This window comes from Bos grunniens, chromosome 15 (assembly GCF_055505025.1).
Source record: "Bos grunniens cultivar Pamir isolate PY7600 chromosome 15, Bosgru_T2T1.0, whole genome shotgun sequence".
In the NCBI taxonomy this organism is placed as follows: Eukaryota; Metazoa; Chordata; class Mammalia; order Artiodactyla; family Bovidae; genus Bos; species Bos grunniens.
The window spans coordinates 57,769,664-57,794,555 of record NC_141179.1 but is presented as its reverse complement, the minus strand read 5'-3'; the positions used below and the strand labels follow the sequence as shown (position 1 = coordinate 57,794,555).

Genomic DNA, 24,892 nt, shown 5'->3' with positions numbered 1-24,892 from the left:
TTCTGTATCTCTAAGTGCATAAAATGTAAGGTTAAAAAAAATAGATTACTGGAAGCCTTAAGCAAACAAAATATTTTCTGATCATCACTTTCACAAGTATGCTTCAGTTTGTTTTTAATTACTGGCTGCTTTTGGTGGGAAAAATATGCTCTATAGTATAGGAAGGTTGAGGCTTTAGGGATTAGAAGATTAGATCAAGAGTTAAATTCCCGAAGAAGCTGTGAATGTATCAAGAAGGCATAGGAAAAAAAGAGATTTTATTGTTGAATTGACACGTGGTATGTGTGTTTGTGGGTGTGTGGGTGTGCAGAAACATACAACAGCTTCAGAAAACAAGGGTTAGGAAGTTAAGTAATGGAGGAACATACTTACCCCATATTGCCATAAAAATAGCAAAGAAGACTGTCCCTCCGTTATCAAACAGGTATGTCACCTTAATGGAAAACAAACGAAAATATTAGCCACATTTTTGGCTATAATAATCCAGTGATTACTTTTTTTACATTGAGGCACTATTGATTTTTTTTTCTCACTGGAATGACATTATTTTATCATTTGTAAATATAACATAGACAATCCTTTCATGGGTCCCGCAACTGTTTCACGTGATTTACTCATGGGGAAAGTTGGGGAATCAGCATTTCCCCCCTTACTTTCTCTTTTCCTTTTGGGCTCTACCTTTATTTCTGCTTTGAAGTGGTTCTAGCACTCTGAGGAAGTATTTGTGGGTCACAAATGGGAGCTATGCAGTGAGCTTTAAGAAGTTAGCTTTCCAGGGAAAGCACACACAGCTGCACTTCCTGTTAGCCAAACTGCCAGGGCTGGGGCAGTTGCAGAATGCAGAATTCCATTAGTGATCCAGCATTTCCAAGGGAGAGGTATCAGAGTGCTGGCCCTGCTCTCTGATGTCTTTCAGAACGTGCCATGGGTCATTAAGAAATTTCATCAATCACTGGATATATTTAGGATACAGTCCAAGTGTTTTTTAATCAGACATGACCTGAAGTTTTATAAAGAACAATGTACAGTTACACAATGTTATTGAATATACATTTCAGAGTTGTAAGAATTGTTTGATTTTAATAAAGTATAAATTCAATTTGCCTTTTTCTCTTTTCATTTGCATAATATCTTTACTATAGTCATAATTTAGTGAGGGAGATTAAACCAATACAGTCAAGGCATCATATTTTTCTCAGTCACTTAAATACCATAGAAATCATACAGAAAATAGGTGCATTATTCTCACAGGAGTAGAGGGCAATTAGGTATTTTCCTATAATATTGCATTATTGAAAATTTCATTATACAAATGATAATGAAAACTACTACTTTTGAAAGTTGGTAGATAGGTGCAAGATATTCTAGATGGTTCTAAACTTCTAAGACTGTTGATGTTAAGGCTTGGGCTTTTGAAAAATGCAATAAGAATAGTTTTTCACAACAATCATCAGCATATATTATGTACAGTAGAGAAAAGGACCACAAAGAAATTCTCCCACAGAGCTCATAAAATTCCACCCAGTAGGGGAATTTAGCTTTTTTTTTTATGTCCAAAGATATCCCACAGAGACACTAGTGGCTGCCAAGCAGCTGAACAGCTGTCTGCTGTCCTTTATAAACAAGTTCAGTGCAGGAAACAGCCTCTTAAAAGTGTTAGAACAGAGGCTTCACACATGGAAACATAAAGGTGACCAAGAAATAATGGCTCCCCCTGCTCCAGAAACGGCCCTGTTTTTAGAAAAGTGACATGTAAAAAGCCATATTTAATAACAATTGTGTTGCATAGAAATTATTTTTTGAGCAATATTTTTCCTTAAAAAAGCTTTTCATTTTTTTCTTGTTACTTTTGTTTATAAATCTTTCAGGCATTTTTTAACTAAGTAAATTTAAATACCAACTTTTAGAAACACATCCGCTCGACATAGTAAGGTATACATGTCATACTGATGTAATGTGAGATTATAAACTTGTAGTGAGAAATAAAGCTAGAATGGAAGTTAGGGAAGTCTTCAGAACTTGCCCTGAGGAGGCGGGTAAAAGTGTAAGGTCGTCATGTTACCTCCACTAAACTGTTACCTGTGGTGTGTATTATGAGAGGGGAGACTTCGGAGATAAGAAGAACACTCAGAAGCCTGTGCTTATATAATAGCTTCCCATGACAAGGCTTTTTTAGGGTGCTAATATGGGCTTCCTTTGTGGTTTAGTAGTAAAGAACCCACCTGACAATGCAGGAGACTCGAGTTTGATCCCTGAGTTGGGATGATCCTCTGGAGAAGGAAATGGCAACCCACCCCAGTATTCTTGCCTGGAAAATCCATGGACAGAGGAGCCTGGAGGGCTACAGTCCATGGGGTCCCAAAGAGTCAGACATGACTTACCAACTGAACAACACCACCAACCAGGGGCCTAATATAAGAGCTGCTAAATGAAAACGGAGGGGACAAAAAATGAAGAGTCAAGCACAGTGTGAATGGCTCGAGCTTAGAAAGTGAGCAATTGGCAGGAGAATAAAGGTGGGAGAGACCTTCTGCCTAATAGGAAAAGAACAGTTGCTCTATAAAAGAAAACTCCAGTTGAAATCTCAAGAAAAATCCCAAAGCAGCATAACAGAGCCAAAAAAAAACCCCACCAAAAACGCGAAAAGTAAAAAATCTTGTCCAATCTACAAATGTATATTTGCAGTGAATTACTTTATTTTAATAGCATGCCTTTATGCATAGAGAACCTCTGGACAAGCGTTTTATTTAACATTATGCATGTGAGTAGGGATAATTTAAGAAGACAGAAGCAAACTTCTTTAAGAAAACAAAGCTGTGTTTTAGCACAAATTCTCCATTTTCTTTGACATGTGATTTCTCTTGGAGAGCTGAGTGTGGCTGAAAATCAATAAATGTGAGGACTGCTTATGGAAATAAATTTCTTATTAGGTTGGAAGCTTAAAGTCTGTTTCTTCTTCTCTACTGTAGTTGATAGATAGCTCTCTCTAAAATTGTTTCTTGGTGAGAAATGGTCTATTTTCTGCCATATCAGTACATAAGGATGTCACAGTCATCAAGGATTCCAGCCCTCCAGGGCACGCAGAAAGAATACCTGCACCATCTGGCAGCCATTAGACTGCAGCCACTCCCTACAATGAGAACTGAAAATGTCAGGATGTGAAATATTGCAGAATACTGGCTCCAGACAGCTGAGATGCATAGGAAAGGAATGATTTCAGTGAGCCCAGACTCTAGCATCTTTCTGTATATAGAAAAGTGCTAAATTTCTTAACTTGAGATATCTGGTTTTCTTTAATTCACAAAAATACTTTTGATGTTCAGACCACCTGCCCTTTGTTGAAAACTTCTATATAACCTGACTCCTCTCTACCTACTTGGAGCAGTTCTCTTAGGGTTACTTGAGATGTCTCCTGGGCTTAAAGTCCTAAAAACTCCCACCAAAAAAACATAACTCTCAACTTTTAGGTTGTGACTTTTTTAAGTCAACAATAGGTTCAGAATAACTTAAGGCTTTGGAAACTGCTATATATATTTCATTCAAGATTCTGTGGGCTAAGGAGAATAAGACTCTTCTTGAACAGATCCAACCCTGCAGGCCAGGTGATTACAAGGAAGAGAGGCAGAGAGTTGGAATTTAGACCAAAGTTTAGCCTTCTCTCAGTTCCTCAGTTCCTAATTCTTCAATAGCGCAAAATCTGTACACCTATCCATGCCCACTGGACCTGGGCACAGGCTACAACAAACATGGAAGCTTCATGTATTCACCCTCAGTTTAGTTCAGTTCAATTGCTCAGTCATGTCTGACTCTGCAAACCCATGAAATGCAGCACGCCAGGCCTCCCTGTCCATCACCAACTCCCGGAGTTCACTCAAACTCATGTCCATCGAGTCGGTAACGCCATCCAGCCATCTCATCCTCTGTCATCCCCTTCTCCTGCCCCCAATCCCTCCTAGCATCAGAGGCTTTTCCAATGAGTTAACTCTTTGCATGAGGTGGCCAAAGTACTGGAGTTTCAGCTTTAGCATCATTCCTTCCAAACAACACCCAGGACTGGTCTTTAGAATGGACTGGTTGGATCTCCTTGCAGTCCTAGGGACTCTCAAGAGTCTTCTCCAACACCACACCTCAAAAGCATCAATTCTTCAGCACTTAGCTTTCTTCACAGTCCAACTCTCACATTCATACATGACTACTGGAAAAACTATAGCCTTGGCTAGACGGACCTTTGTTGGCAAAGTAATATCTCTGCTTTTGAATATGCTATCTAGGTTGGTCACAACTTTCCTTCCAAGGAGTAAGCGTCTTTTAATTTCATGGCTATAGTCACCATCTGCAGTGATTTTGGAGCCCCAAAAAATAAAGTCTGACACTGTTTCCACTGCTGCTGCTGCTGCTGATAAGTCACTTCAGTTGTGTCCGACTCTGTGAGACCCCATAGATGGCAGCCCACCAGGCTCCCCCGTCCCTGGGATTCTCCAGGCAAGAACACTGGAGTGGGTTGCCATTTCCTTCTCCAATGCAGGAAAGTGAAAAGTGAAAGTGAAGTCGCTCAGTCGTGTCCAACTCTTCGCGACCCCATGGACTGCAGCCTACCAGCCTCCTCCACCCATGGGATTTTCCAGGCAAGACTACTGGAGTGGGGTGCCATTGCCTTCTCCACTGTTTCCACTGTTTCCCCATCTATTTCCCAGGAAGTAATGGGACCAGATGCCATGATCTTAGTTTTCTGAATGTTGAGCTTTAAGCCAACTTTTTTACTCTCCTCTTTCACTTTCATCAAGAGGCTTTTGAGTTCCTCTTCACTTTCTGCCATAAGGATGGTGTCATCTGCATATCTGAGGTTATTGATATTTCTCCCGGCAATCTTGATTCCAGCTTGTGCTTCTTCCAGCCCAGCGTTTCTCATGATATACTCTGCATATAAGTTAAATAAACAGGGTGACAATATACAGCCTTGATGTACTCCTTTTCCTATTTGGAACCAGTCTGTTGTTCCATGTCCAGTTCTAACTGTTGCTTCCTGACCTGCATATAGGTCTCTCAAGAGGCAGGTATTCATCCTCACCCCAACTCAATACTTGTTTAGTGCAATAACTTTATAAATGTGGGCCTACAAATAAGAATCACCTGAGGAATCTGTTAACATGTAGGTTTCTAAGCCTTGCCCTTGACCAGCTGATTCTGAATCTAACATGGGCCCAGGAATCTGTTTTTAATGACAGTTCTAGATGATTCTGATGTAGTCTTCTGAGGATTCTTCCATGAAATTTCTTAAAGAAGAAACATGTTCATGCATGTGTGTTAAGTCACTTTAGTCATGCCTGACTCTTTGCAATCCTATGGACTATAGCCTGCCAGGCCCCTCTGTCCATGGGATTCTTCAGGCAAGAATACTGGAGTGGGTTGCCATTTCCTCCTTCAGAAGAAACATGATCTGTCCTGATTCTGTTGTAATCTCAATATTAGTATACAATCTGAGGCTCAGTACCTTAGGGATTGAATAAATGTTTGCTGAACCAGTAAAAAAAATCACCGAATATTAATAACTATTATAAATAAGCATAACTTCAAATAAGAATTGAGTCATTTTTAGAACTATATGAAAAAACAATGCAGGACTCTTGTACCTAATGATTTTACCTTTAATGAAAAATCCTAACATAATGGAAATTGACACCTGTGGTCACCTGTGCTTTGAAGAATATGCAGATATCACTGCAATGACTTAATTGCAAATATTTCTCAACCCCATACTTTTAAGTATCGAAACTTAAAATAATCACCAAAGAAAATGTTAATGTACTTAGATATAATTTTTATTATATAACGGGACCACATTTTTCCTGAAACACACCCTTGACACTATTAAGGGAATGATTAAATGTGCACATTATTTATTTATTTATGCACAATAATTACATGTAAAATATGGCAGATTTAATGTCCTGCTACTTTTCACAAGTAGCAGTGATTCCATAAGGAATTTACCAGTTTCTAAATGAGGTGGCTGGGTCGCACAGAGTCGGACACGACTGAAGCAACTTAGCAGCAGCAGCAGTAGATGAGGTGGCTAGGTGATCAGGTGACTAGATGATTTTAGATTGGTGGGCTTGTTTCTTTGCTAAAAATTTCTTCTCTTATTTATGACACTGCCCATCTAGTAACCTCTAGGTGTTTAAATATAACAGATTTTAAAAGAAAATGTTTATTTCCATTCAATGAAGGAAGAGTAGTTCTGATTTTTAAAATGTAAATCAAGTAACTACATTTTACCTTAACCAGAGGATCAAATACAAGACATAATGAAGATTTCACCCTGGTGGGTTTTATTTCTTGCATTGTTCCTTAAGGCAATATTCTCCTCTGCAAGCTAACATTTCTACCTACCTGATAGTAGTTACTAAGTGAGATCTTCCTGAGTCATACCTACCCCTACATATACTCTTTTCTCCAGGGTAACAGAGGAATGTAGATACCACATAATTACAATAGCTCCCTAGATTTAGCATTTCCTTGGACAGCTTCTTCACTTTATCACTCTGCCACATATGATTCTTATCTTTAGTGTTTGGATTTGTTGGTGTCCCTAAGGCTGTCATGTATCTTTGAAATGCATGGGCAAAGGGAGGGACATGTGTCTATACATCAAATGACTCTAATATACTTGGCTTTTATAAAAAGTGTCGAGAAAATGCTTCCCAAAACAAGATATCTTTGGGGAACATTTGAGAGAATTCAATACTAAGCACACTTCAGAAATTAAATTATAAACAAAACAGATTTTCCCCATAACATGCATTTAAGAAAAATAATTCCGAAGCTGATTTTAGTAAGTTTTGGTCTCCTAGGAGGATCCTAAGTGGCTTTTGTTTTTATGTTCACCCTTGTCAAAAGTGATTATACACAAGCTTCTACTTCTGAACTGGGCTTCCTAGGTGGCCCTAGCGGTAAAGAACATGCCTGCCAATGCAGGAGACATAAGAGACGTGGTTTTGATCCCTGGGTCAGAAAGATCCCCTGGGGGATGGTGTGGCAATCCACTGCAGTATTCTTGCCTATTAAATTCCATGGACAGAGGAGCCTGGTAGGCTACAGTCCACAGAGTTGGACACAAATGAAGTGACCTAGCACAGCATTTCTGAACAAGATGAAGTAACAGAGACTGACTTTACCCACATTCTGGAAATAACCGAATAATTCCCAAAATACATAATGCAACAGATTTCAAGACTGGATGTGAGACAATGAAGGGCAGTGATTCCTAAGAGGTGGGAAACAATGGAGGTGAGCATTATGGTTGCCTGAAAGAGTCACAAGAGTGCACAGAATGACAAGCCAGACAGAGAGCACTCGTGAGGAAACTGGCTGCAGACATAGTCCCTGAAAGCATTAGAGGAAACGGGTTCAGGAGCTCAGATTCAGGCAGGGGTAGGGCCTGTTAGCCTGACTGCAAATCCTCAGTATTCACACTTCACTGGGGAGAGTGCACAGAAAGATTTGTGGGGAGAATTAGTGCTAGAAAGAGCACTGATGTGAGGCTAACTCACAAATCCTAAAAGCAAGACCCGAAAGAATCAAATAATTTTCAAGTAACTAAATCACAATGCGCTCTCTCTAAAGATCTGTTAGAACAGTTACAATGAAAAAGACTATCATGAGAACTAGTGGGTATATGGAAAACTAGAACTCTCATACATCACTGGTAGAAATGTAAAATGTGTAGAAATTCTGGAAAAAAGTTCTGCAATGTCTTAGAAGGATAAAAATCTACCTATCATCAAATCTAGTAATTTTTATTCTAGGCATTTACCCAAGAGAAATAACAATACTTGTCCAAACAAACATTTGTAGATGAATGTTTATAGCACCTTTATTTAAAATTATAACAACTTAACCTCCCCCCAGATTATTAATATGAATGAATAATTATTAAGATTCATCTTACTTATGAAGATCATGGGATAACTGAATTCTGATATAGCCATATCATGCAATACTATTAATACTCAGCAATAAAGAGAGAGGATTTGCTGATAAATGTTATGACATTTATTTTGAGGATTAACCTCAAAATAATTATGTTGGGTGAAAGAAACTAGAAAAAATTCACACACTGTATGACTCTATTTACATAACAGTCTGGAATATACAAATTTATCTATAATGGCAGAAAATGTTTGCCTGAGCCCAGGGGTGGGGTTTGGGAGGCAGGGATTACAAGAAATCACGAGGAAACCTTTGGATATGTTACTTTATCTTGACTGTGGCTGTGGTTTCACAAAAGCATATATATGTATTTAAACACATTCATTTATATACTTCAAATATGTACATTTTATTACATATTAACTATACTTTAATAAAACCATTTTACAAATGAGTACTCATAATTATATAATTGAAGTACACTTTTCTCAAACTTGTATGCACTCTGAAATCACCTGGGAGTTTTTAAATTATGCTGATGCCTAGGTTCCAAAAACTAGATTCTAATTTAATTGTTCTTGGATGTGGCTTGGGTTTCAGGAATTTAAAAAACTCTTCAGGTGATTCTAATAGGAAAAAATTTGAGAACTTCAGGTATGTTAAGAAAACTTCATTTTCTCTGTCAAATTAGAAGTATTTAGACTTCATGAGTCTTCATGGGAAGATACAAACTTTACCACTGAAGAAGAAATAATCTTCTCCAAAAAAATAATCTAGATATCATTCCAAGTGGATGTTTTATGTCTGTGATGGCAATAACCACTTATATAAACAGAGGAAGACAGATATTCTAATAAAATACATCCTTTTTATAACTGCCACAGAGTGATGTTTTATTCAGTTGTCAATGACACTGTTTGTTGAAACTCTTGGGAACATTTAACTTTGGTAGAAAGCAGTTTGCTAGAGGACTTTTTACTGCCTACGTTCCTAGGAAAAGTAGAGGGCAGGGAGGGGAATGTGAGGGTCCACACTGACCTTGGCGTAGATACAGCTTTCGTTGAGTCTCTGCAGTGAGCAGTTCTTATCACAGAGAGGGCACATGAAGACTTCAGTGGCCTTGCAAATTTCTTGGCTTAAGAAATCAAAGAAAAAGAAAGCATGAACCTCCACACTCAGGAAGCTGCTTAGCCCCTACGGCCAATCCTATGGGAAGTAGTAGGGTGGGAAGGAAAAGAAGAAATGGAAATACTGGTGGACAGGGGAGGAAGAACTTGAATGACTCCCACCCAAATTTGTAGAATTTTTGTGATACTGAGTTTGCTTCTTTGTTTTAATAAATCTCTGATCCAAGATATTTTCATGATAATAGGCCAATTTTATACTCAGGAGGCACTTGTGGGGCCTTGTTACAAGGATACTTTTCCACCTGATTTCATGGCATGTAGGACAATCTTGGGAGGAACACCTAAGAATATTTTAACCCAGCTCACAGGCTTGGATGTGGCTGAGCTGGAATCACATCTAACTATGCTGATTTTTCAGAGAAGGCAATGGCAACCCTCTCCAGTACTCTTGCCTGGAAAATCCCATGGATGGAGGAGCCTGGTAGGCTGCAGTCCATGGGGTCTCGAAGAGTCGGACACGGCTGAGCGACTTCACTTTCACTTTTCTCTTTCATGCACTGGAGAAGGAAATGGCACCCCACTCCAGAGTTCTTGCCTGGAGAATCCCAGGGACGGGGGAGCCTGGTGGGCTGCCGTCTATGGGGTGGCACAGAATCGACACGGCTGAAGTGACTTAGCAGCAGCAGCAGCATGCTGATTTTTCAAGTCTGTAGACCTTTCCCCTGGTTCTCACTGCTTTACAGTCACCAAAATGAGTAGCACCCATAATTCACATAATTCCACAACCCCTACTGCAGTCAGTCAGTGCATTACGGATTACTGAAATATACGATATCCTCCAATAGAATGTAACCTTGTAACATTTGCTTCTTGAGTTTATTGCTATCTTTCAAAAATCTCAGCATACTTTATAGATGACATCATGACAGGAGCAGGGCATCAATAACAATTTCTCAAAAGACTCACAATCTGAGAGTTCACAGAAACTGTTATTAGATGTTTTGTGCCTTTATCTGTCGTACCTGGCCCTTTCCCATTTGGTATCCCCTTAATAAATTGTCTTTAAGTAAATCTGCTCTAGAAATGTTGAAGGTAATATAAAGGCTTTTAAAACTATGCCTGGAAATACAACTGTTAATAAAACTTTTGCTGTTTTCAAAATATATAAACTCAAAGTGAAAAAAAAATAATGCATATCTATTTCAAATGCTGGATGTGTACAAACTCAAGACAAAGTGGAAATGACTAGTAAATAATAGTACTATACTGTAATGCAACGCCTTACAGTAACCAAAAATGGATTCACGTCCGTTAAGTTTAGTCCTCAATGCAATCTCCTGCAGTGGTAATGTTCTCCACAGCTGAGAGGAAGCTGATGTTTAAGAGCTTTGTTCAAGGTCATAAGCTTACAAGAGATACTTGAAGGAACTGAGTTTAGGTTTTCCTGATTCTAGGTCCAGTTCTCCATCAACTACAACTCATCTGAAAGAGGGATACGTTTATTTCATATTACAGGGGACTTTCCTACCAAAAACTAATTTACTAATGATGATGATGGTATGACGAGTCTTATATAAACTATAATTCTCCCACTTTCACATACATCTTATTGCTAGTAATCATGATATCTATGTAAAGTAGGGGGAAGCAGGTAAAATATACATTTTTAAAGCTCAGAAAAAAAGAGAGATGATTATACTTCCTCTTACTAATACTACTAATTTGTAGTAATAAAAAAAAGAATTAACCCACCTCTTGGAGAAAATTCCTATGAAAATAGGCTTGCTATCATAATTCGTTGTTTAAAAAATGTATAATGTGCCCTGTATTGAACTCTCACACTAGAATGGTATTAAATTTGGTTTATATTACATCATTTTTCCCACCTTCCAAATAATCAGACAAAAGCACAGATGTATCAAAGCATCCAGTCTAGGATCCTAGTCATCAGACTGAGCCTTATTTTTATGTCTAGAATTATCAAACTCATTTTCCATAAGCTGCTCAAAGTTCCACTGGACAGATAACACACACACACAAAAAACCCCACTAAACAAGTTTTGCAACATTTTTTAGCCTAAAATATGGAATTTGAGATGATTACAGCGTTCTTTGACTTAACCACTAGATGGAGAGAGAGTGCCCAAAGTGTTTCTTAATTTCTTCCTAATATACACCTGGCTTCTCTGGTAGCTCAGCAGGTAAAGAATCCACCTGCAATGCAGGAGACCCCAGGTAGATTCCTGGGTTGGAAGATCCCCTGGAGAAGAGATAGGCTACCCACTCCAGTATTCTTGGGCTTCCCTGGGGACTCAGATGTTAAAGAATCCACCTGCAATGCGGGAGACATGGGTTTGATTCTTGGATTGGGAAGATCCCCTGGAGGAGGGCATGGCAACCCACTCCAGTATTCTCGTTTGGAGAATCCCATAGACAGTCAGACACAACTGAGCAACTAGCAACTATGCACAACATGATACAAAGCATTGCTTAAAATGTGGCTTTCTTTTGTCTTCTATCTGTTAGAAATACACATCAAAAGCTAATTCAAAGGAAATAATAATTATCACCAATTTATCATAATTACCACCTCTATCCATAAGGGAGGCGGGAGCAATTTGTCCATTTGGGGGTGAATGCCTGGACCTGCTCCAGGCTCTTGATGCTTCCTGTGATTCTGTTAACATGCAAAGTACAGAATAAGATGTGTGGTGATGCCCATTTTGGGGAAATCTGATAATATGAAAGTAGGTTTAAAGGAAGGAAGTTTGGAAACATGACTAAAACATGGATTTTAGAATAATATATAATTGTCAAGGAATAAGTAAATGATAAGATGCTAAGCCACACCTGTTAGGATTGTTATTATCGAACAAAACAAACAAAATAAAGTAAAAACAACACATGTTGGCAAGGATGTAGAAAATTTAGAACACTTGAATATTGTTGGTGGGACTGTAAATTGGTGCTGCCACTATGAAAAACAATACGAAGGTTCCTCAAAAAATTAAAAATAGAACTTCCATTTAATCCATTAATCCCACTCCTGGGTATATATCTAAAAGAACTGAAACCAAGGTCTCAAAGAGATACCTGCACCTCATGGTTCACTTCAATATTATTCACATTAGCCAAGGTATGGAAATAACCCAAATATCCATTCATGGATGAATGGATAAAAAGGTGGAATAGACATACAACAGAATATTAGCCTTAAAAAAAAGAAGGATAGTTTACCATATGCAACAACATGAATGAACTTGAAGAACATTATGTTAAGTGAAATAAACTAGTCACAGAATAATGAATACTGTGTAATTTCACTTATATTAGGTATCTTAAAAAACACACTCATAGATACAGAGTAGAACTGTGGTTGCCAGGGAGTAATGGAGCGGAAATGGAAAGCTGCTGTTCAATAGTATAAAGTACCAGTTATGTGGGATGGGTAAACTCTAGAGATATGCTGTCCAACATTGTGCCTACAGTTAACAATACTGCAGTGTGCACTTGTGTGTGTGTTAGTCGCTCAGTTGTGTCCAACTCTTTGCGACCCCATGGATTGGAGCCCACCAGGATCCTCTGTCCACGGGATTCTCCAGGCAAGAATACTGGAATGGGTTGCCATTTCCTTCTCCAGGGGATCTTCCCAATCCAGAAATCAAACCCACATCTCCTGCATTGCAAGCAGACTCTTCACTGTCTGAGCCACCAGGGAAACCTGTGCACTTAAGCGTTCTTTTAAAAAATATATTTATTTATTTATTTATTTTTGGATGTGCTGGGTCTTCTTTGCTGCATGGGCTTTTCTCTAGTTGTAATGAGCAGGGGCTGCTCTTTAGTTACAGCACACAGGCTTCTCATTGCAGAGCGTGGGCTCTAGGACGTGTGGGCTTCAGTGGTTGTGGCACATGGGATCAGCAGTTGTGGCTTCTGGGATCTGAGCACAGGTTCAATAGTTGCAATGCATGGGCTGAGTTGTTCCACTGCATGTGACATCCTCCTGGACCAGAGATTGAACCCCTGTCTCCTGCACTGGCAGGCAGATTCTTCACCAGAGCCACCAGGGAAGCCCCACTTAAGTGTTCTTATTGCAATTTTAAAAAATTAGATATAGGTTTAACTTGCTAGATATTTCCCCCAAGTCATCTACCACTCTGAGGATCAATTCTTCATCTCTAGTTGGAGATAATAGCCAAGTGGGATACTACTTCAGGAATACTGATAATGTGCCTGGCACATCATAGGCACTTGATAAGCCGATGAAGCCCTTATTGCTAAGGAGGTTGTCAGGAGAGGGTTTGAAAGGTCCTTTAAGACAGGGGTTCAATCCTGGTCCAACAGCTTTTGAAAACCTGGCCAGTACTGATATTTCTTGGTGAGTTCTAATGCCAAAGAGGCAAGAAAGCTGTTTCTGCTCTTTGCCTTGGACCTGAAACCCAAAGCCTGAGAAGAAGGGACCATGTGTTCCTGCTTGTTCATTTTCATACTCCTATAATATGTGCTCTACCTGACACAAATCTGACCACCTTTGATTGTGTAAGACCAATATACATGTAAATATATGCTTGTACATGCACATACAAGAAATAATCTGAACATGATTTTCACATAAACAATTAACTGCAGAGCAGTTAAGAAATATGACCTTAATTTACATAAACACAACTGGTAGAAACATAATACAACCTAATCTTTAGCTTTTTAACATTTTGTTACCTTGCAATAAACAAGAAAGAGATTACTAAAATAAAACTGAAACAAAGCAACTCAAAAGTCCTATGTCCTCCACCCACATGCCATGATAACACCTACAACTTAACCACGTCTGACACCTTGAATGGAAAAATTCAGTCCCGTGAAATTTTGAAAGTCAAGATATTCAGTGATGCTTACCTTGATTTAGAACAGTAAGTCTGACAGGGTCTTAATTATAGTGTGACAGAAGTAGCAGTAATATAATACCATAAAGCACAGAAGAAAAGAGTTTGCGAGTCTTTTAAAACACTCCTTGTGCTAAAGGTTAAAGAATACTTATCTCATACAAAAGGAGTCTAATTTTCTTCATTGGTACATAAATCAATAGGAACAGAAAATCTATTTCTTTCATTGCCTTTTGTTCATTTTCAGCTTCAAAAGTGTGGAGGAGGAAGTCTACATCACTTGGGAAAACTTTGTGAATATGTTCTCCATGGGATCAATTTGAACAGTAGCAAACTGCCTAAAAATCATTTTCTGCTCTTGTCAATTCATTTTAAAAGACCATGTCTCCAAAACCCTAAGTGAAGGAAAGTGATAGTCCCTCAGTCATGTCTGACTCTTTGCAACTCCATAGACTTTACAGTCCATGGAATTCTCCAGGCCAGAATACTGGAATAGGTTGCCATTTCCTTCTCCAGGGGATCTTCCCAACCCAGGGATCAAACGCAGGTCTCCCACATTGCAGGCGGATTCTTTACCAGCTGAGCCATCAGAGAAGCCCATTCTATCAAAAAACTATAACTAAAACATGAATTCAATAAATTTGCAGGATATAAAATCAGTACACAAATATCAGTTGTGTTTATATATACTAACAAAAAACTATCAATAAGAGAAATTTTTTTTTTTAAATCCCACTTAAAATTACATAGAAAATAAGAAAACATTTAGGAATAAACTTAACCAAGGAGGCGAAAGCTCTATACACTGAAAATTATGAGACATTGGCAAAGGAAATTAAAGAAGATACAAATAAATGGAAAGATATTCTGTACTCTTGAATTAGAAAATTTCACACTGTTTAATGTCCATACTACCTGAAGAGATCTACAGATTAAATGCAATCTCTATCAGAAATTCAATGGTAATTTCTCAGAAACAGAAAAACCTACCCTAACATTTTTATGAAACCACAAAAATCCCGAACAGTCAAAGCAATCTTGAGAAAGAACAAAGCTGGAGGCATCACACCTTTGATAACAATATTATAAAGGTATGATAATCATAACAGTACATTACTGGCATAAAGACAGATACATAGATCAATGGAACACAATAGAGAAACCATAAATAAACCCATGTATATGTGGCCAATTTTTGACAAAAAGCCAAGCATACTCAATGAGGAAAGGACAGTATCTTCAACAAATGGTGTTAGAAGAGAAGGATCCACATGCAAAAGAATGAAACTACAGCTCTATCTTCCACCATATACAGAAATTAACCCAAAATAGATTAAAGATTTAACTTAAGAGCTGAAGCTGTGAAACTACTAATAGAAAACTGAGGGGGTAAATTCCTTGAAATCAGTTTTGGCAGTGATTTATAGGGTTTGACACTGAAAGTAAAGGCAATAAATGCAAAAACAGCATATAAAGAAATACCCAAAGCGGGACGAATGTCTTCAGTGGGCGCATGTTTATCCAGGAGGATGCTGCCCTCTAGACTGGTGCTGAGTTTGCAAAACTCTGAAGAAAGACTGTTACTAGAAGAAATGCTTTTGAACATTAGGTGTTTGTTTTCATGCTAATTACCATTTGGCCTTCCTGAAGAACAAGGGGATTCTGAGATACCAAATCAAGGAATTTGGTTATGGAATAGGCTTCAACTCTGGAACAATGAAAATATTTTGTTTTTAGGCAAAATTGTTACGCAAATATATCTGCATTATTTATAATGCAGTGTGTACGTGTGTGTATGTGTGCATGTACACAAATATACAAAGAAAATTCAAGGAAATGCATTTAATGGTCCCATTAACTGTCATGATTACCACCCAGTAGCATGGCCATGGTTAAAAGATGAACCAAAAGAGAAAAAAGTACTGAGCTTTTAAGGGGAGCAAAAATGCTTTATCATATTTTGAATTGTATCATACAAGGTTGAACTTGATGAAGTCCCTTTGGCACAGTAAATAGAACACGCTATTAAGAGATTTTTTAATGCCAAGGTGACTCTTACTTCTGCTGAATAGTATCATTGTATGTGTTGAGTACTCAGTTGTGTCTGACTCTTTGTGACCCTCTGGACTGTAGCCTGCCAGTCTCCTCTGTCCATGGAATTTTCCAGGCAAGAATACTGGAATGGGTTGCCATTTCCTATTCCTTGGGATCTTCCTGATCCAAGAATTGAACCCACATCTCTTGCATCTCCTGCATTGGCAGGGAGACTCTTCACCACTGCACCACCTGGGAAGCTTGAATAATTTTATATTGTTTCTATATCCAAAAGTTGAGTCATTTAAACTTTAACAGAAAAACCATCCTTCTGATAAACATTTGTTATTTCTCAAAATCTTATTTACTACCATTTTGATACTTTAAGTTGATGCGAAAATCTTTTATAAATTCTATTCCCTTAGAGAATAAAAAGAAAGTAGAAAGTAACTTTATGTTGTCATGACAGGAGACCACTTAGGATAGGATTTACATGGTACAAATTCACCTGCAATACAGGAGACTGGGAGACTCAGGTTCGATCCCTGGGTAAGGAAGAGCCCCTGAAGGAGGAAATGGCAACCCACTCCAATATTCTTGCCTGAAAAGTCCCATGGAGAAAGGAGCCTGGTGGGCTACAGTCCATGGGATCACAAAAGAGTCGGACATGACTAAGCAATAAACAACAACATTTTGTTCAGATACCTTGAGCTATGTAAGATTCGCTCAGGTGCTGAAAGGAAAACTCATCTCCAAGGCTGGTAGTGAAAGTTGTATAAAATGAAACAGTGTGCTTGGAAGGTCTTTGTATATCTTAAGTGTTTAAAGAATTGTATCTGTTATAATTATTTGAATTACTATATTGAGAGAGTATTTCAGACTACCAAAGACTATATGCAAATTTAAATTACATAGAATGGTCTATTGCATTGTTGAATTATTATTAGTTATGTACTAGAAAGAGAAATTTGGCATAAAGAGAAACAGTCTTAGAACTTATCCAAGATAATCTGCATATAAAAAATAGGAATGGCCTTTATATGGTGCCTCCTCCCTGCAAAAATAAAAACAAATTGTAGTACAAATTTTATTGTAAATAAAAAATCATTTATTTTTCAATCAGCATTATTATAAAGTTTTGATCCAATCAGAAGGCCAAGCTGTTTAGTAAGTCTGTTAATAGCTTACCTTACTTGACTTGCATTCATTGTTAATATTCCATAGAAGAACACACACAAGCCAACAATGGCTGCAGGAATCAGCATTCCAGTATACCACCCCAGCCAAGCAAAGTATAATCCAATCTTCTCACCAAAGTACAGCCTGTGCGAGAAAGCAAACTCTTAGCTTATGGCAACCTAAGGAATACTACAGATATTAATGCCACACCTAATATGACTTTCAGATAAACATTTGAGGTTCCAGCTCAGTTCCTCCTCAGCTCCATCTGGGATATCATAATAGTCTTGCTTAATAAATCCAGTGATGGTAATAGTTTGTTTTGAATGTTGCCTTTATAGGAGCAATTTTGCAAAATCTATTTATTTCTGTGTCAAACTTCTTAACATGGCTCATAAAGCTTTTCATAAGCCAGTTCTTGCTTTTCTTCATCCTCTTAGTAGAATCCTTTTTGTTTCCCCCACACAGAGCTGTGCTAAACCATACTGCTTTGGCATAAATTAGCAAAGTGTCTCCCTCTGGGTAGTTACTGAAAGCAGACTTGAATTCAGTCTCCATCTGCACTCTTGGCCAGATTCCCTCATGCCAGACACAATCTGCACAATTTTGTCACACATCTTCCTCAACAAAATTCAACTCTGCCGTTCCTGGAGCACATGACTCTTTTCTTGGTTAAGGCTGTTTCCTCACTTTGGAAGATTACATTTCACCCTCTTCTCCTATCTGGCTTATACTTATCCTGTCCTTTATATCACTTCTTCCAGGAAGCCTGCCCTGACTTCACTTCAAACCTGGGTTAGATGTCCCTGGTCTTGCTCCCACACTCCCTTGACCCACGTTTCAGTATCCTAAACTCATAAAACTTCATGACCATTACCTGTCACTCCCCCATTCCTTACCCTCCCCCTATGACTACAAGCTACTTGAAAATGGACCTGTATCTTGTTTCACTGGCACCCACCCCAGGAAGTATTTTGTTGAATGAAACAAAGGGAATGAATGTATTTTATTTCCCTTCACTTGGTTAACATTTCATATGGACACAGCAGATGAACAAGATGGTTCCAACAACTTCTCAGTTGCTCTTCACCATGTCACTGCCAATATTAACCCTCACAATTTACAAGGCACCAGTAAGAAATGACAATTTCTTGAATTCTGCACTGGTGTTTGGTCTCCATCTTCTAAAAATGATTACTTAACACAGTTCTGTCCCAGTACTAGTTTTAGAGATTAGTTCATTCGGGAATACCTCTCTGGGCAAAAATTCTTACTGGAAAGAAAATTCTCTTGTTATTTTTTTTTCTTCTTCAGTAAGACTTCCCTCTCAAAAATCATCCTCTTTCTACTCCATTCTCTGTACTGTGCCAACTAAAATGTGTGTATTCTATCTAGTGTAGACATGAAATCATCCTCTACTGAGCATCATTTATCTAATTTTTTGCTTTTTTCATTGATTTCTCGTAGGAGACATAGATCAAAAGCCTATTTATTTCTTTTATAATGGAAGTGTTCTACTCTGAAATGAAGCTTATAATATTAGCAGGTATTCTAACAAAGCTACTTGTTCCTTCAAACAAGTGTTCTGTGGGGTGGAGTACAGTTCTGGCACATAATACTAACATTTTTATGATGATGATTATAGAGGACTGCACAGACAGAAACCCTTACATACACAGAGTATTATACCAAGATTTTTAATTATACATTATCGAAGGTTAAGAGGAGCAACGACGTTATTTGACAAGAGTGCAATTACCTAAGTTATAGCAAATTTCAGATCTGTTTCAAGAGAAGAAACTAGTTCCAAGCAAAGAAGGCTAATGAAAATATCCTTAATCTAGAACGTGGGTAGTCACAATCTCTTAGGAGCTCTATTCAATTTCTTTAAAACCACAACAGGGCAAGGAGGAACAGGGGGTTGCTATTGGTGTCATGCCATCACACTTCAACTGGAGTCACTCTCTTTTTATGTTGTATATACTGGTATCCTGTGTTATGGGGCTTCCCCTGTGGCGTTAGCCCACTGCCCATGCAGGAGACCTAAGAGATGCAGGTTTGATCCCTGGGTTGGGAAGATCCCCTGGAGAAGGGAATAGAAACCCCTTCCAGTGTTTTTGCCTGGGGAATCCCATGGACAGAGGAACCTGGCAGGCTACAGTCCATAGCGTCACAGAGTCGGACAGGACTGAAGCAATTTAGCACAGCACAGTCTGTGCTACGTTTCATTTGACGATAGGATTCCGCTGCTGAAATAACTTTTATCATAAAAATGAATGTTAAGTTGAACTCTTTTTAGAGTGAATTGTTCCATTTAGTTTTTACACTTAAATCCTTCCAGTGTCTATTGAAAGATATTAGGAAAAAAAGTCACACAGCTATCTTAAGCAGGTTTTGTAGCAGACCATTTTTTTAAATGTATTTTTTTCCAGATTTCAATATTTTCTTTGGAAAAATAGGCTGAAAAGGCTTTAGCTACTAAAATGATAGAGTTCATTCTTAAAATGAAAACAAACACAAACACGTGCTTAGAAATGGTTGTTTATAAAAAAAGAAAATGAACTGATACTCCCTCACTTTCCACCTGGGCTTCTCTGGCGGCTCAGTGGTAAAGAATATGCCTGTCAATGCAAGAAGACACAGGAAACACAGGTTCAGTCCCCGGGTCAGGAAGATCCCCTTGGAGAAGGAAATCACAACCCACTCCAGTATTCTTGCCAGGATAATTCCATAGACAGAGGAACCTGGTGGACTGCATTCCATGGAGTCAAAAAGAGTCGGGCACGACTGAGCCCCTGAGCACACATGCACACCAGTACGCAGACGCTTCATCATCATCTCGTGGCTCTCTTGACCCTATTACACGTCTGTATGTTAAATTCTTTTATTAAATTATCTTCAAACTCTCCCTTTATTCTGTCCATTCTATCCATTTCCTATTAGGACAATGATACGGTTTTGAGTTATTCTTGATATTTATAATTCATGAACATCTCATCAACACATATAATCTTATAATATGAATGCTATTTAAAAATTTTATCCTATAAATATTTCTAGTTAGCTGGGGGTGTAAGTCTCTTTAATATATATTTCCTGATTTTTAAAAATAAGAACAAATCATCTTCCATCAAAATAAAATAAATTGTGAATATAATACTATTTCAAGACCAATTCAAGTTGTGAGCAGTTACTCACTAGGCTATACCTCCTGGAATAAAATAGACACTCATTAAATCTTCGTTGAAAGATAAATATATGCAGAGATGCTATGCTGGCCACCTTTCTATTTGTTCTCAGATCTATTTTCTGCCTGTCCTTCTTTCACTGGGAAGTAGATCATACAGATTCCCTTGTAAATTGCTGCTAAGTCACACTAGGAGGTACTGAAAGTCTCAGAGGTGGAAGGATGGGAGGAGCTTGTATCTTATCTCCTCTCCTGGCCGTTCTCAGGGCTCTCCCCAGAGCAGCCATAATTTGTTGTGAATTGTGTGTATGCTCAGTCATGTCTGACTGTTTATGAGTTGGTGGACTACAGCCCATCGGGTTCCTCTGCTCATAGGATTTTCCTGCAAGAATACTGGAGTGGGTTGTCATGCCCTCCTCCCTGGGATCTTCCCAATCTAGGGATCGTATTGTGTCTCCAGTGTCTCCTGCATTGGCAGGCAGATTCTTTACCACTGAGCCACCTATAATTCTCTGTGGCTTGACTCTCAACACTTCACATCTCTGCAGACAGTCCTCATCATCAATAGCAACGCTCCTACCAAAGAGTTCAGGTATTAAGCTCTGAAACACACTTCATCCCATTTTTCCTCCAGCATTAAGTGTCGTTAGCATTTGTCTGCTGTTTTTAATTTCCCTAAATTGTTTCTTTTATTGAAAAGATGCATAGTGGCCTTTTTTTTCCCTTGTTCAACCCTGACTGATACAGATGATTTGGTGGGTAAAGAAAATAATTCTAAATCTAAGACAATGCTGAGAAAACAGCATTATATGTATTCCATTATTGATCTATCCCCAAGACCTACCTGATTAAATCCAGGGGCTGATGCTTGTACCACATTCCCCAGCGTGCCCAGCGTTCATATAATAGATGTCTGTTATTCTGAGGTCCGTGGGTTTTGATGGGTTGGTTACTTTTATAGGCTCCCTGAAACAAATAAGATAAAATGAGTTGATACACATTCTTTTAGTGAAATGTGAATTACTAGGAATTGCTTTTGCTTTTTGTTTTTCTTACAGAATAATTTAAAAACTTATTGGAAGCTTCAGGATTATAAACATAAACCCATCACTGGAGTGATGCAGTAAATGCATTTATATATCTATCTTTTATTGAAAATATTCTGATAGTTCTTTAAAACTTTTCTTAAATTCCTTTTTTAACCCAATGAAATACCTTTTACTTAAATTAGACTTTAGGTTTGTTTGAAACCTAAGGTCTTTTAATAAACACAATGTCTTCATCATCGAGAGAAATTGCTTTAATCTTTAGTTCAGAAATTGAGTCTTATTCTGCTTTGATAAGCTATCCACTCCCAGAAAATATTTACTTCATTAATAGAAGCTAATGAAAAGAGTAAATGTTCATTAAATAAGTGCTCCCCATCTAAAAGAATCACTACACTGTACACATGAAATTAATATAATATTATAAATCAGCTGTATTTTAATTAAAAGTGTTTAAAGTAAAAGAGATGTAAGTCACCAGTTTTAGCCATGTTTTTGAATTCTAGAATTTGTAAAACTTACTTTATATAAGATATTCCAAAAATGGGATTGTGTTTTAAAATTCTTTATATCGCCTCTCAAAAATCTGTCATATGCAGTTTCAGAAACATAGAATATATCTGTCTTTTAGAAGAAAGTGTTCCCTGAAGCCTGAACTGCTCTGCTTCTATAATAAAAAAGGACAATAGATATCATAATTTTATTTTCTGAATCAAAACTTAAACACAGAACTTAATGAAGTTCCTCTGTTCACTTCGATGTGTGATTCTACTTTTATGACATGTTTGATGAAAATTTAAAGCAAGTCATGTTTCAGTTACCTCACTTAGATTATGAGGATAATAAATATTGATGATATATCAATATAGAAGAGGTTTTGTGAGGACCCACTTCGCGTATAGCTATAAAATGTCAGGCACATAAGAAGTACAAAATCACTGTTAATTAATTTTATAGAAGTTTGCTATACTCTGGCAGTTGAACAGTGCCAAACTAACATCTCCTTCTAGACAATCAGGGCTGTGAGATCCTATGAAGAAAAAATGGCACCTGATTCATGGTCTGCAGGTGCCTCAAGGCTGAAATGAGAAGTTCATATGGATTTTGCTTCTGTTTTTCTCACTTCCGGGTTTTCCTGATAGCTCAATTAGTAAAGAATCTGCCTGCAATGCTGGAGACCTGGGTTCAATCCCTGGGATAGGAAGATCCCCTGGAGAAGGAAACAGCTACTCACTCCAGTGTTCAGGCCTGGAGAATTCCCTGGACTGTATAGTCCATGGGGTCGCAAAGAGTCAGACACGACTGAGCTACTTTCACTTTTCACTATCACTTCTAACAAAATAAATTAATCAGGTAAAAGCAGACGTACAGTTAGTGTGCAGTCTCAAAAGTTTCTTCCCTAAGGGAACCCAAGGTGCTTAAAGATTGGAAGCTAAGTAGATGGGAGGAAAGATCAAGATGCTTAAGACATCCACTTCCATTAAGATAGCTTGCCCTGAGATGGGAAGGTAACTCAAAATCTCAGGTTTCTTTAAATCATTCCTGATAATCCTTCTAAAATACATGACTTTCCTTGCCAGCCTCAATGGTCAGATGTAGGCATTTCCTGGATTTAAGATGCTAACCTTCAGAATCTTCAGTACATCATTGTCTGACTTCTACTCATTAATCTCAATGAACCACAAGTTCTGGGATGACAGTGACATGAGAAGCACTGCAAGAGAAAACGGATCAAAGTGCAGACTCCTGCTCAACCATGTATTTTCATCCCTTTTCACAGGACTATGTACACTCCTTGATCCATACCTTTTCCATGATCAGCCCCCTCATTCAGCCAACACACTTTTCTTGTCTCCACTACTCGTAATTGGTGGGATTATCAATTCTACCTATATTTTAGGCAGTCTTTCTCATATATATACTCCTCTCCTTCCCTTTCTTCATTATTGTGCCAAATTTCCCTGGAAATGTCTCTTTCTCCCCTCTTGCTATTGTCTTTTTTGTAAGCAAAAAATAAATCTCAACTGCGGAGGTCTAAAACTGTGAGTGCCCTTATTCAAATTAAAGAGTCCATTGACTCCATTTTCCTCTAAACAAGCTTTGCTTTTCTTTCTTCAAGTAATAGCCTTCAAAATCAATAGGAAATTCCTGAGTCCATTTTATTGACTTGCCGCTTTATTTTCATTGCCTGTATTTCAACAATATTGTTTTCTGTCATTTTGTATATGTGTACCCATAATTTTGTATATGTGTACCATATATTAGTTTTTCTACAAAATTACAAGAATAAATGGGAAAATGACCATTATTTACAACCTATTCCTGCTGCTGCTGCTGCTGCTGATAAGTCACTTCAGTCATGTCCGACTCTGTGTGACCCCATAGACAGCAGCCCACCAGGCTCCTCTGTCCACGGGATTCTCTAGGCAAGAATACTGGAGTGGGTTGCCATTTCCTTCTCCAACCTATTCCTAATAGGTTCCAAATTTCACATAAGAAACTGTCAAAAAATAAAAACTGTCAGAACACACACTACTTAGGTAGACAAAGTATTTAAAATAAGAAAACAAACGATGTGCTATAGAAGCTCCTGTGGGGACTCACACTCCAAACACTTTACCACTTACTGACTAGGTCATATTGGACATGGTGTTTAATTTCTGAGCCATGTTTCTGTCTCTCTGCAAGGGCAAAATAATATCTCCTCTCCAGGGTTACTGTCAGATGAATGGGAATATTCACGCACAGGACCTGTTGTATGAAACACTCTAACACATTATCTGCTATCATTATTTCTATTCCTAATATCAGTAGGTATACTATAATGAATAGAAGCATTGAAGTCTGGATGCCTAGGTTCAAAACTGCCATTAATACTTAACTTTTCTCAGGCTCAATGGTCTATCTGTAAAATAGGGTCAATATTATTGCCCATCTCAAAGGGTTGTTTGCAAGGATTAGATGAGATAGTCCATATAAATAACAGCTCAGTACCAAATAGGAAGTGCTCAATACATTTTACCTTTTATGAGTTATACTAGACTGTAAATTCAGCCTTTAAAACTAGAAGACTGCTGGGCTTTGAAAACACACACATTAAACTCCTAAATACTTTGTTCTTATTTTAAAATGCAAAACTGCCTTAAAAAAGAATATTATGTGTGTGTGTGTGTGTGCACGCATGTGTGTGTGTTGGGGGAGGGAGTTTAAAACTGATTCAGGTGTTGTTTATGTCTCAACAGGCAGAGTCTACCACAACATGACCTACTGAAAACTGGAAGAGGCAATAATCTGGCAGAAAATCAAGTAAATAATGGGGTGTAGGGTTGCGGTTGGAGTTTTCCTTGGGCTTTCAGGTATCCCAAGGCAGTAGGCACAGACCAGAATCTGCCCCGTTTCACAGCTGTGTGAATTCCAAGCTGTGTCAAGCCTGGAGCTCTATGCTGGAACAGTCTGGTCAGAGTGGCTGAGCCACGTCCATGCGTTCCCTCAGAGGCTGGGATTCCT

At 38.2% G+C, this 24,892-nt stretch overlaps 1 protein-coding gene across 8 annotated transcripts in view; it reads right to left on the bottom strand.

Moving 5' to 3' along the window:
• Positions 1-24,892, bottom strand: part of ANO3 (anoctamin 3) — a 496,934-nt gene that overhangs the window by 81,920 nt on the left and 390,122 nt on the right. For all 8 annotated transcript variants that reach the window (XM_086340919.1, XM_086340918.1, XM_086340920.1 and 5 more), the window contains 4 exons: positions 21,184-21,305; positions 17,162-17,296; positions 8,968-9,064; positions 373-433 (listed from right to left, as the gene is read on the bottom strand). In XM_086340919.1, the coding sequence (XP_086197045.1) occupies positions 373-433; positions 8,968-9,064; positions 17,162-17,296; positions 21,184-21,305 (415 nt within the window). The remainder of the gene's footprint in view (positions 1-372; positions 434-8,967; positions 9,065-17,161; positions 17,297-21,183; positions 21,306-24,892) is intronic.